Source organism: Lycium barbarum, chromosome 1 (assembly GCF_019175385.1).
Source record: "Lycium barbarum isolate Lr01 chromosome 1, ASM1917538v2, whole genome shotgun sequence".
NCBI lineage: Eukaryota > Viridiplantae > Streptophyta > Magnoliopsida > Solanales > Solanaceae > Lycium > Lycium barbarum.
Window position 1 is genome coordinate 21013322 of NC_083337.1, and position 14470 is coordinate 21027791.

The following is a 14470-nucleotide window of genomic DNA, read 5'->3' on the forward strand; positions in this document are numbered from 1 at the left end:
TTGAATCTAAGAGTTAGGATTTATACCCAAAATTGGGGGTTTTGGATGGATTTTGAAATCGGATGAATCCTTGAGTTATTTTAGCAATTAGTTGATGGGTTTTGATCACCTAGTGTTTAATTGGACATTTAACCTCCGAATTTCCCGTTTTGACCTTGCAGGTCCCGTTTCCCCAAATTCTAGGGTTGGTTTATGACCCAATTTGAATGATATAAATATAGATATCGATCTTCATGATTTCTAATCTATATTTTGAATATGCCTAGACTTTCTTGATCTTAAGGCTCAGCGGAAGGGCAAGGCGAAAGAGTGATTGTTGGTGTATTGTTGTTCAGCCATCCAAGTAGGTTATGGATAACCCTTGCTGAGACTTCATGTAGCGAAAAATATATTTAGATAATATTGTTAGATAAAGCATGTAAACCTTCGGGTATAAAGTTGGGTAGGATATTGTCTTAGGTTGGGCCCTGTTGCGTGATTGGGGATAGCCACCCCATTGTGTTATGACTTGATTGCTCTATTGTTATTGGCTTGATGTAGCATGGTAATAGTAGATATTGGAGACTATTGATATATCTTGTTCGTGATATTGTGGCACCTCACTTGTTGATGTTGCTACGTGGATAGTATTCTATATGACTTATGTAGTCTTTCATGATATGATTGGCGTACCCATTCTTGGTACTTGTGATATTGACCTGATTATTGATATTGATTCATGCATTGCTCGCATTCACATCTCTTATGACATACTGTTGATACATGGTTGATTCTTGAAGAAACACTATGATGAGCTGTGTTCAGTTTGCAGGAGAGTGATGTGTGAAGTCCGATATCCAATGTTTATTTCGAAATCGTGGATTGTGGGGAGTGATGTGAGAAGTCCGATATCCGATGATTATCCCGGAATCGTGGATTGTGTGGAGTGATGTGAAAGTCCGATGTCCGATGGTTGACCCGAAATCGTGGATTGAATGAGTACATGGACTGCGCGGATCCCCCATGGGTTGTGCTACCGGGACGTCGATACTTCCTTCCGGAGTACATGTGTACACAACATTACATTGCATTTGCATTCTTACATCATTGCCTTGCTTTTCATTACATCTTATATTGTGATGATTTGGTGTTCAATTGTAATGTTGGTTTCGGATTGGATACATTGAGAGGTTTCGGATTGGATACATTGAGACTTGGCACACTTGGGTTTAGATGCTTCTACCTAGGTGATGATGTGTACTTGGTTCTCATTGTGTTTGACTTATACTTGTTGATTTATCTGCCTATCTTGCTTTATTGTCTGAATTATGTTAGTTATGCTTAGTCGACTGATGATGCCTACCAGTACTGTGGTGTTGTACTGACCTGCACTTGTTGCATTCTTTTATGAATGTAGAGTTACAGGTTGGATTAGCTTCCGTCTCTCGTGGCTGGTAGTCGCTATCGGTGCAGCTTAGAGTTTCCAGGGTGAGCACGAGACGTTCACTGCCTTGAAGACTCCTCTTATTTATGTCTTACTTTCTTTCCAAGACATATACAGATATTAATGTATTATTATATCTCTAGACTTGTATATTTCTAGTTAGATGCTCTTGTATGGATTAGACCATATCCTAGGTGTATTTTCTTGTTTTCGCACTTTTTTCTATATTATTATTGTAAGACTTATGTGATTTATTCTCTTCCGCTTAATTGATTTATTAATGCAATTGATTATCGTTGGGTTGAGGGTTCGCTTACCGAGGTGGGAAAGGTAAGTGCCCGCATGGCTTAGCCAAATTGGGTTGTGACAAGTTGGTATCAAAGCCCTAGGTTATCCAATCTATAATACAAGAAGGTGTCTAGTAGAGTCTCGTGGATCGGTACGATGAGCTCCGTACTTATCTGCGAGAGGCTATAGGACATTTAGGAAATCTCACTTTCTTTCATTCTTTCGTGCTACTTTATTCTAATTGGTAGCTGGAAAAAATCGCATAGGTATTTGACTCTTATCTCTTCTCTCACAGATGGTGAGGACTCGAGCGACAGCCCGAGTACGCAGCAGAGCTAGAGGTCGCGGGGCTGTCCCAGCCAGGGGCAGGGCTCCAGCGGTAGGACAACGGCGCGAGAGATCTCCGTCTCCAGAGCCTGAGGACCAGCAAGATCGAGACCAGGCCGTCTAGGAGGATCTGGCCCCGGTATGAAGACAGCCTGAGATTACTTCTGATTAGACTATCCAGTATACTATGGCCAGAGTGTTACTTCATCTAGATGCCCAGTAGGTTGTCACTAGTGTTACTACTCCTGGCGGAGGTTCACGGACCAAAGTTGGGGCGTAGACTCCTAAGAAGTGACCTACTCGGGTAGTACACCTCGCTGCACCTATGGCTCCCCGTATTTATGTGGTACCAGCCCCGGGTGATGATCTTAGGCCCATGGAGGGCACTATTATGACTGTGTCTAATCAGGATCTTGTTGGGAGGTTCAAGAAGTTAGAGTCGCCGAGCTTTTCGGGTACTTCTGCAAAGGACGCTTATGAGTTCATCCTGGATATGCATGAGTTGCTGCATAGGATGGGGATCGTGGAGACCCATGGAGTTGACTATGTGACCTACTAGTTTCTCGGCGACGCGAAGACTTGTAGAGGTATTTTGTTGCTTGCAGACCAGAGGGTTTCGCTCCCCTGACTTGGACTCAGTTCTACCGGGTCTTCCTTGAGAAGTATGTGCCCCGGTCTTTGAGAGAGGCACGTAGGGAGGAGTTCTAACATCTTCTGTAGAGGGGTATGTCTGTGGAGGCCTATGTGACCCGCTATCTATATCTGGACCGTTATTCCACTTCTTTGATCACTACTGAGCCTGACAGGATTGGGCGTTTTGTTGGTGGGCTAGTCGGTTCACTTCAGATTCCTTGCCTTCATATGGAGGCTATGGGGGCTTCCTTCCAGTCCATTGTTGAGCATGACTCTTTGGTTGAGGTCGCTAAAGCCCATCCATTTGGAGGTGGTGGTAACAAGAGACCGTGTCAGACTGGGAGTTATGGCGGTTCTAGTTCGAGGAGCGTCGGTCAGTCTTCTAGGTCGTATCATCCATATTTCAGCCGCTCTGTGCATTCAGTGTTGCAGGTTTCTCCAGTGAGCCTCCCAGACAGAGAGCTCCCGAGAGTTCATTTTCTCGACTAGTAGACAGGGTTGTTTCATCCGGGTCCTCAGATTCAGTTTATCAGCCTCCGACCTCTCTGACCTGTTATTCTTGTGGAGAGATTGGGCATGTTACTAGGAGATGTCTCCGACCCAGGAGGGATTATCAGCTATCAAGGACTCCGACATCATCTGGTGGTCGATGTGGTGCTTCTCAGAAGGGCGGTGCTCGGTCAAGCAGCGGTGGTTCTCAGGGTTCTAGAGTTGGGTCCTAGAGTATGAGAGGGGGATCTCAGACTAGACGTGGTAGGGCCCATTGTTACTCATTTTCAGGTAGGCCCGAAGCAGAGGCATCAGATGTTGTTATTTCAGGTACTATTTTTGTTCGTCATAGAGCAGCATCTGTGTTATTTGATCCTGCATCCAATTATCGTATGTGTCTGCATAACAAGCCGTTGGTTCGGATTTACCTTGTGATAGCATAGATATACCTGTTCGTATGTCTACTCCGATTGGAGATTTTATTGTCGTGGATCGAGTTTATCGGACATTTTTGGTTACTTTTTTGGGGTATGACACTTGGGTAGATTTGATGATTCTCGATATGGTGGACTTTGATATTATCTTGGGGATGTCCTGGCTTTCTCCTTATCACGCGATATTAGACTGTCACGCTAAGACAATCACTTTAGCCATGCCGGGCATTCCTAGGCTTGAGTGGAGGGGTACTCCTAGTCCCGCTCCAAAGAAGATTATTTCCTTCCTTCAGGCAAAGAATTTAGTCAATAAAGGGTGTTTAGCTTATCTGGCTCATGTTCGAGACACGACTGTTGCATCTCCACCCTTTGAGTCCATTACTATTGTGAGCAAGGTCGCGGAGGTATTCCCGTCTGATTTGTTGGGTATGCCACCCCATCGTGACATTGACTTCTGCATTGACTTGGATCCAGGCACTCACCCTATTTCTATTTCGCCATATCGGATGGCACCTACCAAGTTGAGAGAGCTTAAGGATCAGTTACATGATTTATTAAGCAAGGGGTTCATTAGACCGAGTGTCTCCCCTTGGGGAGCTCCTGTGTTATTTGTGAAGAAGAAGATGGAACCATGAGGATGTGCATTGATTATCGCTAGCTGAACAAGGTTACTATTCATAACAAGTATCCTATGCCTCATATTGATGACTTATTTGACGAGCTTCAGTGTGCTTCAGTGTTTTTGAAGATTGACTTGCATTCAGGCTACCAATAGTTAAGGATCAGGGCTGAGGATATTCCCAAGACAGCCTTCCGGACGAGATATAGACACTATGAGTTTCTGGTGATATCTTTTGGGCTTACCAATGCCCCGTCTGCTTTTATGACTTTGACGAATGGCATCTTTAGGCCATTCCTTGTCTCCTTCGTGATTGTGTTTATTGATGATATCTTGGTATATTCCAAGAGTAGGAGGAGCATGAGAGCCATATTCGTATTGTTCTTGGGTTGTTGAAGAAGCATAGCTTATTTGCTAAGTTTTCGAAGTGTGAGTTTTAGCTGGAGTCTGTAGCATTCTTGGGCCATGCGGTGTCTAAGGATGGGATTAAGGTTGACCCACAGAAGATTGAGGCTGTGAGGGGTTAGGCGAGGCCTACTACTGTTATCGAGGTTCGTAGTTTTGTGGGTTTGGCCAGCTACTACCATCGCTTTGTGAAGGATTTTGCTACTATTGCTTCGTCTTTGACCAGATTGACTCAGAAACCCTTCCAGTGGTCTGATGATTGTGAGGAGAGCTTTCAAAAGCTTAAGCTTTTTTTGACTTCAGCCCTGATCTTAGCATTACCTATGGAGGGTAAGGATTTCGCGGTATATTGTGATGCATCCTGTATAGGTTTGGGTACTATGTTGATGCAGGAGGGTAGAGTGATAGCTTATGCTTCCCGTCAGTTAAAGATTCATGAGAAGAATTACCCTACCCATGATTGGAAATTGTTAGCCGTGGTCTTCTCTTTGAAGATTTGGAGGTTTTATTTGTACGGTGTCCATTGTGAGGTTTTCACCTATCACCGTAGCCTTCAACATGTGTTTACCCAGAGAGATCTTAATTCTAGGCATCGCCGATGGATGGAGCTTCTGAAGGACTATGACATCTCTATTCTTATTATCCCGGAAAAGCTAATGTTGTGGCTGATGCCTTAAGTCGCATGGCAATGAGCATGGGGAGTTTAGGCCCTTTGATTGCTTCCGAGTGTCCGTTGGCCATAGAGGTTCAGACTCTGGCCAACAGTTTCGTTCGTCTTGATATTTTAGCCCCAGGCAGGATCTTGGCTTATATAGAGGCGAGGTCATATTTATTAGATCGGATGCTCCGTTGAGTAAGATTCGAGATAGGGTTTTGAGGGGTGAGGCCAAGGAGGCCATGATTGATTCTGAGGGCATTTTGAGGATTAAGGGACACGTGTGCATTCCCCGTGTTGGTGATTTGATTCAGTTGATCTTGTCTGAGGCTCATAGCTCTCACTATTCCATTCATCCGGGGGCGACTAAGATGTACCGTGATTTGAGACAACACTATTGGTGGCGTCGGATGAAGAGGGATATAGTTGATTACGTGGCTAAGTGTGGGAATTGTCAGCAGGTAAAGTATGAGCACCAGCGATCCAGCGGTGTACTTCAGAGGATGCCCATTCCCGAGTGGAAGTGGGAGAGGATTGCCATGGATTTTATTGTGGGTCTTCCGAAGACCCTATGCAAGTTTGATTCTATTTGAGTGTTAGTTGATCGATTGACTAAGTCTGCTCACTTTGTTCCGGTTCAGATTTCTTATACCGCGGAGAAGTTAGCCAAGTTGTTCATTTGGGATATTATGAGGTTGCATGGGGTTCCTATTTCTGTCGTACCTGATCGGGGTACTATCTTCACTTCCCAATTCTGGAGAGCTTTTCATGAGGGGTTGGGTACCCGATTGGATCTCAATACAGCTTTTCACCCCCAGATCGATGGCCAGTCCGAGCAGACCATTCAGGTGCTCGAGGACATGTTAAGTGCCTGAGTTATTGATTTTTTCGGTCATTGGGATCAGCACTTACCATTAGCAGAGTTTGCGTACAAAACCAGTTATCATTCGAGTATTGATATGGCGCCTTGTGAGGCTTTATATGGTAGGAGGTGTAGATCTCCGATTGGCTGGTTTGATGGGTTCGAGGTTCGACCTTGGGGTATGGATCTGTTAAAGTCCCTTGATAGAGTGAGATTTATTCAGGCCAAGCTTTTGACAGCTCAGAGTCGACAGAAGATGTATGCGGATCGGAAGGTCCGAGATTTGGAGTTTGCGGTTGGTGACCACGTTCTATTTAAGGTTCCACCCATGAAGGGTGTTATGAGGTTTGGGAAGAGGGATAAGTTGAGCCCCAGGTACATTGGCTCATTTAAGATTATTGACCGGGTGGACGATGTTGCTTATGAGTTAGCCTTGCCGCCAGGCTTAGGGGGAGTTCATCCGGCCTTTCATGTTTCTATGCTGAAGAAGTACCACGCCGATGGTACTTACATTATTGGTTGGGATTCGATTTTACTTGATGTGAATTTCACCTATGAGGAGGATCCTATTGCGATCTTGGATAGGCAAATTTGAAAATTGAAGTCGAAGGAGATTGCTTCTGTGAAGGTGCAATGGAAGCACCGTCCTGTTAAGGAAGCTACTTAACAGACTGAGTCCGACATACGTAGCCGATATCCCCAATTGTTCACCGATTCAGGTACTTCCCCGTCCTTTTCCCTTCTTCGCTATAAGACGAGCGATGGTTTAATTGGTATATGATGTAATGACCGGTTTGGTCGTTAGAGTCTTTCGGCACTTTTGCCCCCTTTTTAAGCTTGGTTAGCTCACTTTTGACCTGAGGGGACTGCTGACACGCTTCTCAAGGTGTCTAGATTTGATTCGGGAGACCTTTTGTGAAATTTGGGCTTAAAGTAAAAAAAAGAGTTGACTCAAAGTTGACTTTTGGGTAAACGGACCTATTTCGAAAATTCACCGATTTTGAGAGGTCCGGATGGTCGTTTAGAACTTGTGTGTATATCTGGTTCGGTTCCCAATGCACTCAGATGCATTTGGGGACTTGGGTTAGGAAGTTAGAATTGAGGTATCAGGAGTTAACTAGGTCAGTGAGGCCTCCGTTTAGAATTCTGAGACCACGAGCGCGTTCGTAGCGTATTTTTATGTGTGTCTGTGTATGTGGTTTGTGAGCAGATAGCCTCGGGAATTAGTCAGAAATTCGAGTTGAAGTGTGAAACTTGAGAAAGTTTTTGGTGTCTGGTGCCCAATTTTGCGGCACCAGCACCGCGGCAACGGTACTGCTGAAGCGGTCACCCTGCCGCTAAAGCAGTCTGCGCCAATTGGTCATGACAGCTGCAGTGGTCATGGGACCGCTGGAGCGGAACCGTTGGACCAATAGTGGTGTCGCGAAAGCGGGTGACAGGCAGTTAGTTCATTAAATGAAGTGTTAAAAGCCCTTAGTTTATCATTTATTACCATTCCGAAATTTAAGCTCTTGGGAACTATTCTAGAGGATTCTTGGAGAAGATTCTTGGTGGTAAGTCCCTTTAATCCCCATGCTAATTCATTATTCCTAATCATCTTTGAATCCCTCTTTCCCTGTTAGTTCCTTAGTAATGGATGATAAAAAGTTGATTTAATGGATATTCTATCTAGGCTTTTTAATGATGAAATTGATTGGGTTTATGCTAGATTATGATGTATATAAGGTTGTTAATCATATATCTTCCATTATTAGTGTTGGATTCTTGAATCTAACAGTTAGGATTTATATCCAAAATTGGAGGCTTTGCTTGGATTTTGAAATTGGATGAATCCTTGAGTTATTTTAGCAATTAGTTGATGGGTTTTGATCAACTAGTGTTTAATTGGATATTATACCCCTGAATTTCCCGTTTTGACCTTGTGGCTCCCGTTTCTCGAAATTCTAGGGTTGGTTTATGACCCAATTTGAATGATAGCAATATAGTTATCGATCTTCATGATTTCTAATCTAGATTTTGAATATGCCTAGACTTTCTTGATCTTGAGGCTCAGCGGAAGGGCAAGGCGAAAGAGTGATTGTTGGTGCATTGTTGTTCGGCCATCTAGGTAGGTTATGGATAACCCTTGCTGAGACTTCATATAGCGAAGAATATATTTAGATGATATTGTTAGAGAAAGCATGTAAGCCTTCGGGTATAAAGTTGGGTAGGACATTGTCTTAGGTTAGGCCCTGTTGCGTGATTGGGGCTAGCCACCCAATTGTGTTGTGACTTGATTGCTCTATTGTTATTGGCTTGATGTAGCATGGTAATAGTAGATATTGGAGACTATTGATATATCTTGTTCATGATATTGTGGTACCTCACTTGTTGATGTTGCTACGTGGATAGTATTCCATATGACTTATGTAGTCTTTCATGATATGATTGGCGTACCCATGCTTGGTACTTGTGATATTGACCTGATTATTGATGTTGATTCATGCATTGCTCGCATTCACATCTCTTATGACATACTGTTGATACATGGTTGATTCTTGAAGAAACACTATGATGAGCTATGCTCAGTTTGCATGAGAGTGATGTGAGAAGTCCAATATCCGATGTTTATTCTGAAATCGTGGATTGTGTGGAGTGATGTGAGAAGTCCGATATCCGATAATTAATCCAGAATCATGGATTGCATGGAGTGATGTGAGAGTTTGATGTCCGATGGTTGACCTGAAATCGTGGATTGAGTGAGTACATGGACTTTGCGGGTTCTCCATGGGTTGTGCTACCGAGACATCGATACTTCCGTCTGGAGTACATGTGTACACAGCATTGCATTGCATTTTCATTCTTAAATCATTGCATTGCATTGCATTTCAACTTATATTGTGATGATCTGGTGTTCATTTGTGATGTTGGTTTCGGATTGGATACATTAAGACTTAGCACTCTTAGGTTTAGATGCTTCTACCTAGGTTATGACGTGTACTTGGTTCTGATTGTGTTTGACTTATACTTGTTGATTTATCTTCCTATCTTACTTTATTCTCTGAATTATGTTAGCTAAACTTAGTCGGCCGATGATACCTACTAGTACTTTGGTTTTGTACGGACCTGCACCTGCTGCATTCTTTTATGAATGCAGAGTTCCAGGTTGGATCAGCTTCCGTCTCCCGTGGCTGATAGTCGCCATGCAGCTTAGAGTTTCCAGGGTGAGCACGAGATGTTCGCTGCCTTGAAGGCTCCTCTTATTTATGTCTTACTTTCTATTCCGAGACATACACAGATATTGATGTATTATTATATTTCCAGACTTGTATATTTCTAGTTAGATGCTCTTGTATGGATTAGACCAGTCTCTGGGTGTATTTCCTTGCTTCCACATTTTCTTCTATATTATTATCGTAAGACTTACGTGATTTATTGTCTTCCGTTTAATTGATTTATTTATTTATTTATGCAATTTACTATCGTTGGGTTGAGGATTCACTTACTGAGGTGGGAAAGGTAAGTGCCAGCACGGCTTAACCAAATTGGGTCGTGACACCAGGGATGGGATTATGGGGGATCCTAAGAAGATTAAGGCAGTTCGTGATTGGGTCACGCCTACTTCAATTATCTAGATTCGAAGTTTCGTTGGCCTCGGTAGTTACTATCGGCGTTTTGTAGAGGGATTTTCATCTATTGCATCTCCTTTGACCAGATTGACTCAGAAGAATGTACCATTTCAGTGGTTGGATGAGTGCGAGGCGAGCTTTCAAAAGCTCAAGACTTTGTAGACTACAACTATGATTTTGACTCTTCTCGTGGAGGGAGAGGGCTTTACTATGTATTGTGATGCTTCGCGAATTCGACTTGATTGTATTTTGATGCATGAAAGGAAAGTAATAGCTTATGCTTCAAGACATTTGAAGGTGCATGAGAAAAACTATCCCACTCATGATTTGGAGTTGGCGTCGGTAGTATTTGCATTGAAGATTTAGAGGCACTACTTGTATGGTTGAATTGTGAGTTGTTTACAGATCATAAGAGTCTTCAACACATTTGCAATTAGAGGGATCTTAATTTGAGGCCGCGAAGGTGGTTAGAGATGATCAAGGACTATGATATGTCGATTTTAATCATTAGTGACGGATGCCTTGAGTCACAAGGCGGCAAGTATGGGTAGCCTAGTATGTTTACAGGTTGGGATGCGACCTTTGGCTATGGATGTTTAGGCTTTGGCTAATAGCATGGTTAGACTTGATATTTCGGACCCTGGCAAGATTCTGGCTTGTGTGGAGGCACGGTCTTCCTTATTGGAGCGGATTAGAGCACTACAGTTTGATGATGCAAAGTTATGCAAAATTTGAGATAAGGTGTTGAAAGGAAATGCAAGAGAGGCGATTCTGGATGATGAGGGGGTTTTGAGGATCAAGGGTTGCATATGTGTTCCCCAGGTGGGTGATTTGACTAGATTGATCATGGAGAAGGCTCACAGTTTGAGCTATTTTATTCATCCAGGAGCCACAAAGATGTATCGGGATTTGAAGAAACATAATTGGAGGTGTAGTATGAAGAGGGATATCGCCGGATTTGTACTAGGTGTTTGAACTGTCAACAAGTGAAGTATGAGCAACAAAAGCCAGAGAAGTTGGCCAGGATCTACATACGAGAGATAGTTTGTTTACATGGTGTACCCAGTTCTATCATTTCGGATCTTGGCACTCAGTTTACATAGCATTTCTGGCGATTTATGCAGAAGGAGTTGGGTCCTCGAGTGAAGCTTAGTACAACATTTCACCCTAAGACTGACGGTGAGTCTAAGCATACTATTCAGGTCCTTAAGGATATGTTGCGGGCCTCTGTGATTGATTTTAGAGGTCATTGGGTCTAGTCTTGCCTTTGGCTAAGTTTTCTTACAACAACAGTTGTCATTCGAGCATTGAGATGGCACCATTCGAGGCATTATATGGCAGGAGGTGTCGATCGCCAGTAGGTTAGTTTAATGCATTTGAGGTGAGGCCTTGGAGTACAGACTTGTTGAGGGATTCTTTGGGCATGGTAAAGTTGATTCATGATAGCCTTCTCACAGCTCAGAGTAGACAAAAAGGTTATGCGCACCGGAAGGTTCGTGACATAAATTTCATGGGGGGTGAGCGTGTTCTGTTGAAGGTTTTACCCATGATGGGTGTGATAAAGTTTTGGAAGAAGGGCAAGTTGAGTTCTAGGTACATTGGTCTGTTTGAGATTGTTCAGCCTATTGGTGAGGTAGCTTATGAGTTGGCTTTGCCTCCTGGTTTATCTGGTGCTCACCTCGTCTTTCATATTTCTATGCTCAACAAGTACCATTTGGATGGTTCTCACATGATTCAGTGGGATTCGGTGTTGCTTGATCAGAATTTGACATTCGAGGAAACCCAGTTGCTATTTTGGATAGACAGATCTGGATGTTGAGGTCGAAAGAGATTGCTTTGGTAAACGTTTAGTGAAGGCATCGTCCGGTTGAGGAGGCTGCCTGGGATACTGAGTCAGATATACAGATTGAATATCCCCAGCTTTTCAGCAATTCATGTATCTCTTTTCTCTTTCATGTTCGAGGACAAACATTTGTTTATGTGGTGTATGATGTAACAACCCATTAAACTTATAATCCGAGATTATTGTGGTTTATTATTTCTGTGGACTAATAGCGGTTAAGTGTAGAAGTAGTAATCGAAAGCCAACCCTCGTCTCCGTTTTCGTTAGGGTCGGTCGACAATGCCGCTGAGTACCTGTTGTTCTTTTTACTCATGCTACATTTGCTGCACCCTTTTTGGTGTACAGATTCTGTGCCTAGTACCAGCGATCCACGAGACTACTCGGCTGCTCATTGAGTAGGCTGTTCCAGAGTGTTTCGGGGTGAGCTACATGCTGATCCGTAGCACCGGGTCTGCTCCATCTATCTTTATTTCCAGTCCTTTCATTTCAGACAATATTGAGTACTATTTCATACTTGTATTCGTACTTTAGCAGTTCTTGTACTAGTGACACAATAATTCGGGGATGGTTGTACCTTTAATTTTGTCTTGTTGTGATTATAAGGCTTAAAAGAATAAAAAGTTGACTTGTATGTTTATTCCGCATTATTTGTTACCTTGTTTGCTTTAAATTGGGTATTGGATAGCTACTGACTCAAGGGAGTTAGTGCCTTCGAGGCTCCGTATATTGGGTCGTGACAAATTGGTATCAGAGCCTTAGGTTAATTGGTCTCACAAGAACAAGAGTAATGTCAACTAGAGTCTAATGGATCGGAACGATGAGCTCCGTATCTATCTTCAAAATGGTATAGGAAATTTAGGAAAACTCCAATCTTTCATTCCTTACCGTTCGTACTTGATTCTTATGGATTATAAGAGGTTCTTTGTTTCACTCGGTCACAAATGGAGAGGACACGATCGGCCGCAGTCGGAGACCAGGAGCCCTCACTCGTACCCGCTACTACTGTTGCTCATGGGACAGGTAGGGGACGTGGTACAGGGTGAGGCAGGGCTACAACCCACATAGCTACCCCAGCTAGAGGCCGAGCACCAGGTGCTACTCAAGCCCATGCTAGGGATGTGACTCCAGACAAAGAGGAGATTCTGGATGAGGAGCATGTTCAGGCGGATCAGGTTGGACCTGCCCAGGCACCAGCCCGATTCATTGCTACTCCTGTCCTTCAGGAGACTTTGGTACGTATCTTGATCTTCTTTGAGGGTATGGCCCAGGTGGACATACTACCTCCTACTCCGAAGGGTTCTCAGTAAACGTTCAGTGGAGGCATCGTCCCCTTGAGGAGGCTACCTGGGAGACCATGTCAGAAATGCAGATTAGATATCCCCAGCTTTTTAGGTATTTCTTTTCTCTTTCATGTTCGAGGACGAACATGTGCTTAAGTGGTGGATGATGTAACGACCCGTCTGGTCGGTTTGGCTATTTTGACTATTTTACCCTATTGACCCTTTTTCTAGCTTCATTAGGGTGTATTTGACTCGTGTGAATAGATGACGCGATTCCCGAGGCATTCAGATGTGATTTGAGTGAGGAAATAGAATTTTTAGAAATTCATAATTGTTTGGTTGACCAAAGTGAAGATCGGGGGTAAATGAATCATTTTTATAATTTCGTCAATTATATTAGTTCTGGAATGTCAATTATGACTTTGTTGAGTAGTTGGTTCGGTTCCCAGGGGAATCGAGGGTATTTTTTGTCATTTGGTTGAAAATCTAGTTTCATGAGTTTTGGAATTGACCTCGGTCAGCAGCAGATCAAGGTGAAAATTTTAAGTGCGCGAGTGCGTTCGTAGCTTTTTTCAGGAGTGGTTTGCATATTTGGCTTATTTTCAGGAGGTCTAAGATGAGTTTCGGCTGTCGGATCAAAATTTAGAAGTCTTTTGATTTTGTTGCTTCTAGTTTTTTCACACCTTCTCGTGGTGGGTCGCAAGTGCGAGGAATTGGTGAGTTAGCCTGGGGCCGCTTTTGCATGGATTTGGGCCGCATTCGCGGTATAGTGACCTGGTAAGTGGATCTCGTACATGCGAGGTTTGGGTCATCAAAGCGGGCCCGCAGGTGCAAGGATTTGGGCTCTTTTGCGCAAATCGCTGAGCAGATAAGATATTTAATTTCCCAATTCAAGTTTGGTTCATTCATTCACATATTTGGCACTTGGTAGCTACGGGTTTAAGGGGATTTTGAGAGATTTTGCCAGATTCGCCTATTGGGTAAGTTTCTCACCTTCGCAATTCAATTATATCACAGATTATTAAGGGTTTCATGCTAGAAATCATTATTAGGATTGGGGAAATTGGGGGTTTGTGAACCTTAGGCTTGAAATAAGAAATTCTTCAATTGACCATGAATTTGTGGACAGATTTGATTCATTTTTGGGATATAGACTCCATAGATCATGAGTAAACTATTTATGAATTAAATTGATCAGCTGGTATACGATGATTATGATGCCCGAAGGAGCCGATACAATATTATGCCTGATGGGGCCGCGAATTGGGTAAAGGTATATATACTATTATACATTCCTGACATAAATGTTTTTAAAGATTTATTATGCATTCTCATGAGTTTCAGTGACAGGTTGTGGTTCAGGATGTCCCTCGTATTTCCCTTACGATTCATGACTTACTATTATGTTTCATTGCTGCCTTACATATTCAGTACATTTTCCGTACTGACACCCCTTTGCTTGAGGGTGCTGCATTCATGCCATGCAGGTTCGGATAGACAGGTTGGCAGTCCAGATTCTTAGGACTCCTATTCAGCAGCTGTTGGTGCACTCCATTGTCTCAGAGTTGCAGTGTAGTATTTTGATATGATATTTTCCATATATT

General features: G+C 43.2%; 1 protein-coding gene across 1 annotated transcript; it reads left to right on the top strand.

Moving 5' to 3' along the window:
* Positions 1 to 11166: 11166 nt before the first annotated feature.
* Positions 11167 to 11562, top strand: LOC132610494 (uncharacterized). Its single transcript, XM_060324811.1, has one exon. The coding sequence runs from the start codon at positions 11167 to 11169 to the stop codon at positions 11560 to 11562; it is 396 nt and encodes a 131-aa protein (XP_060180794.1).
* The last annotated feature ends 2908 nt before the right edge of the window (positions 11563 to 14470 follow it).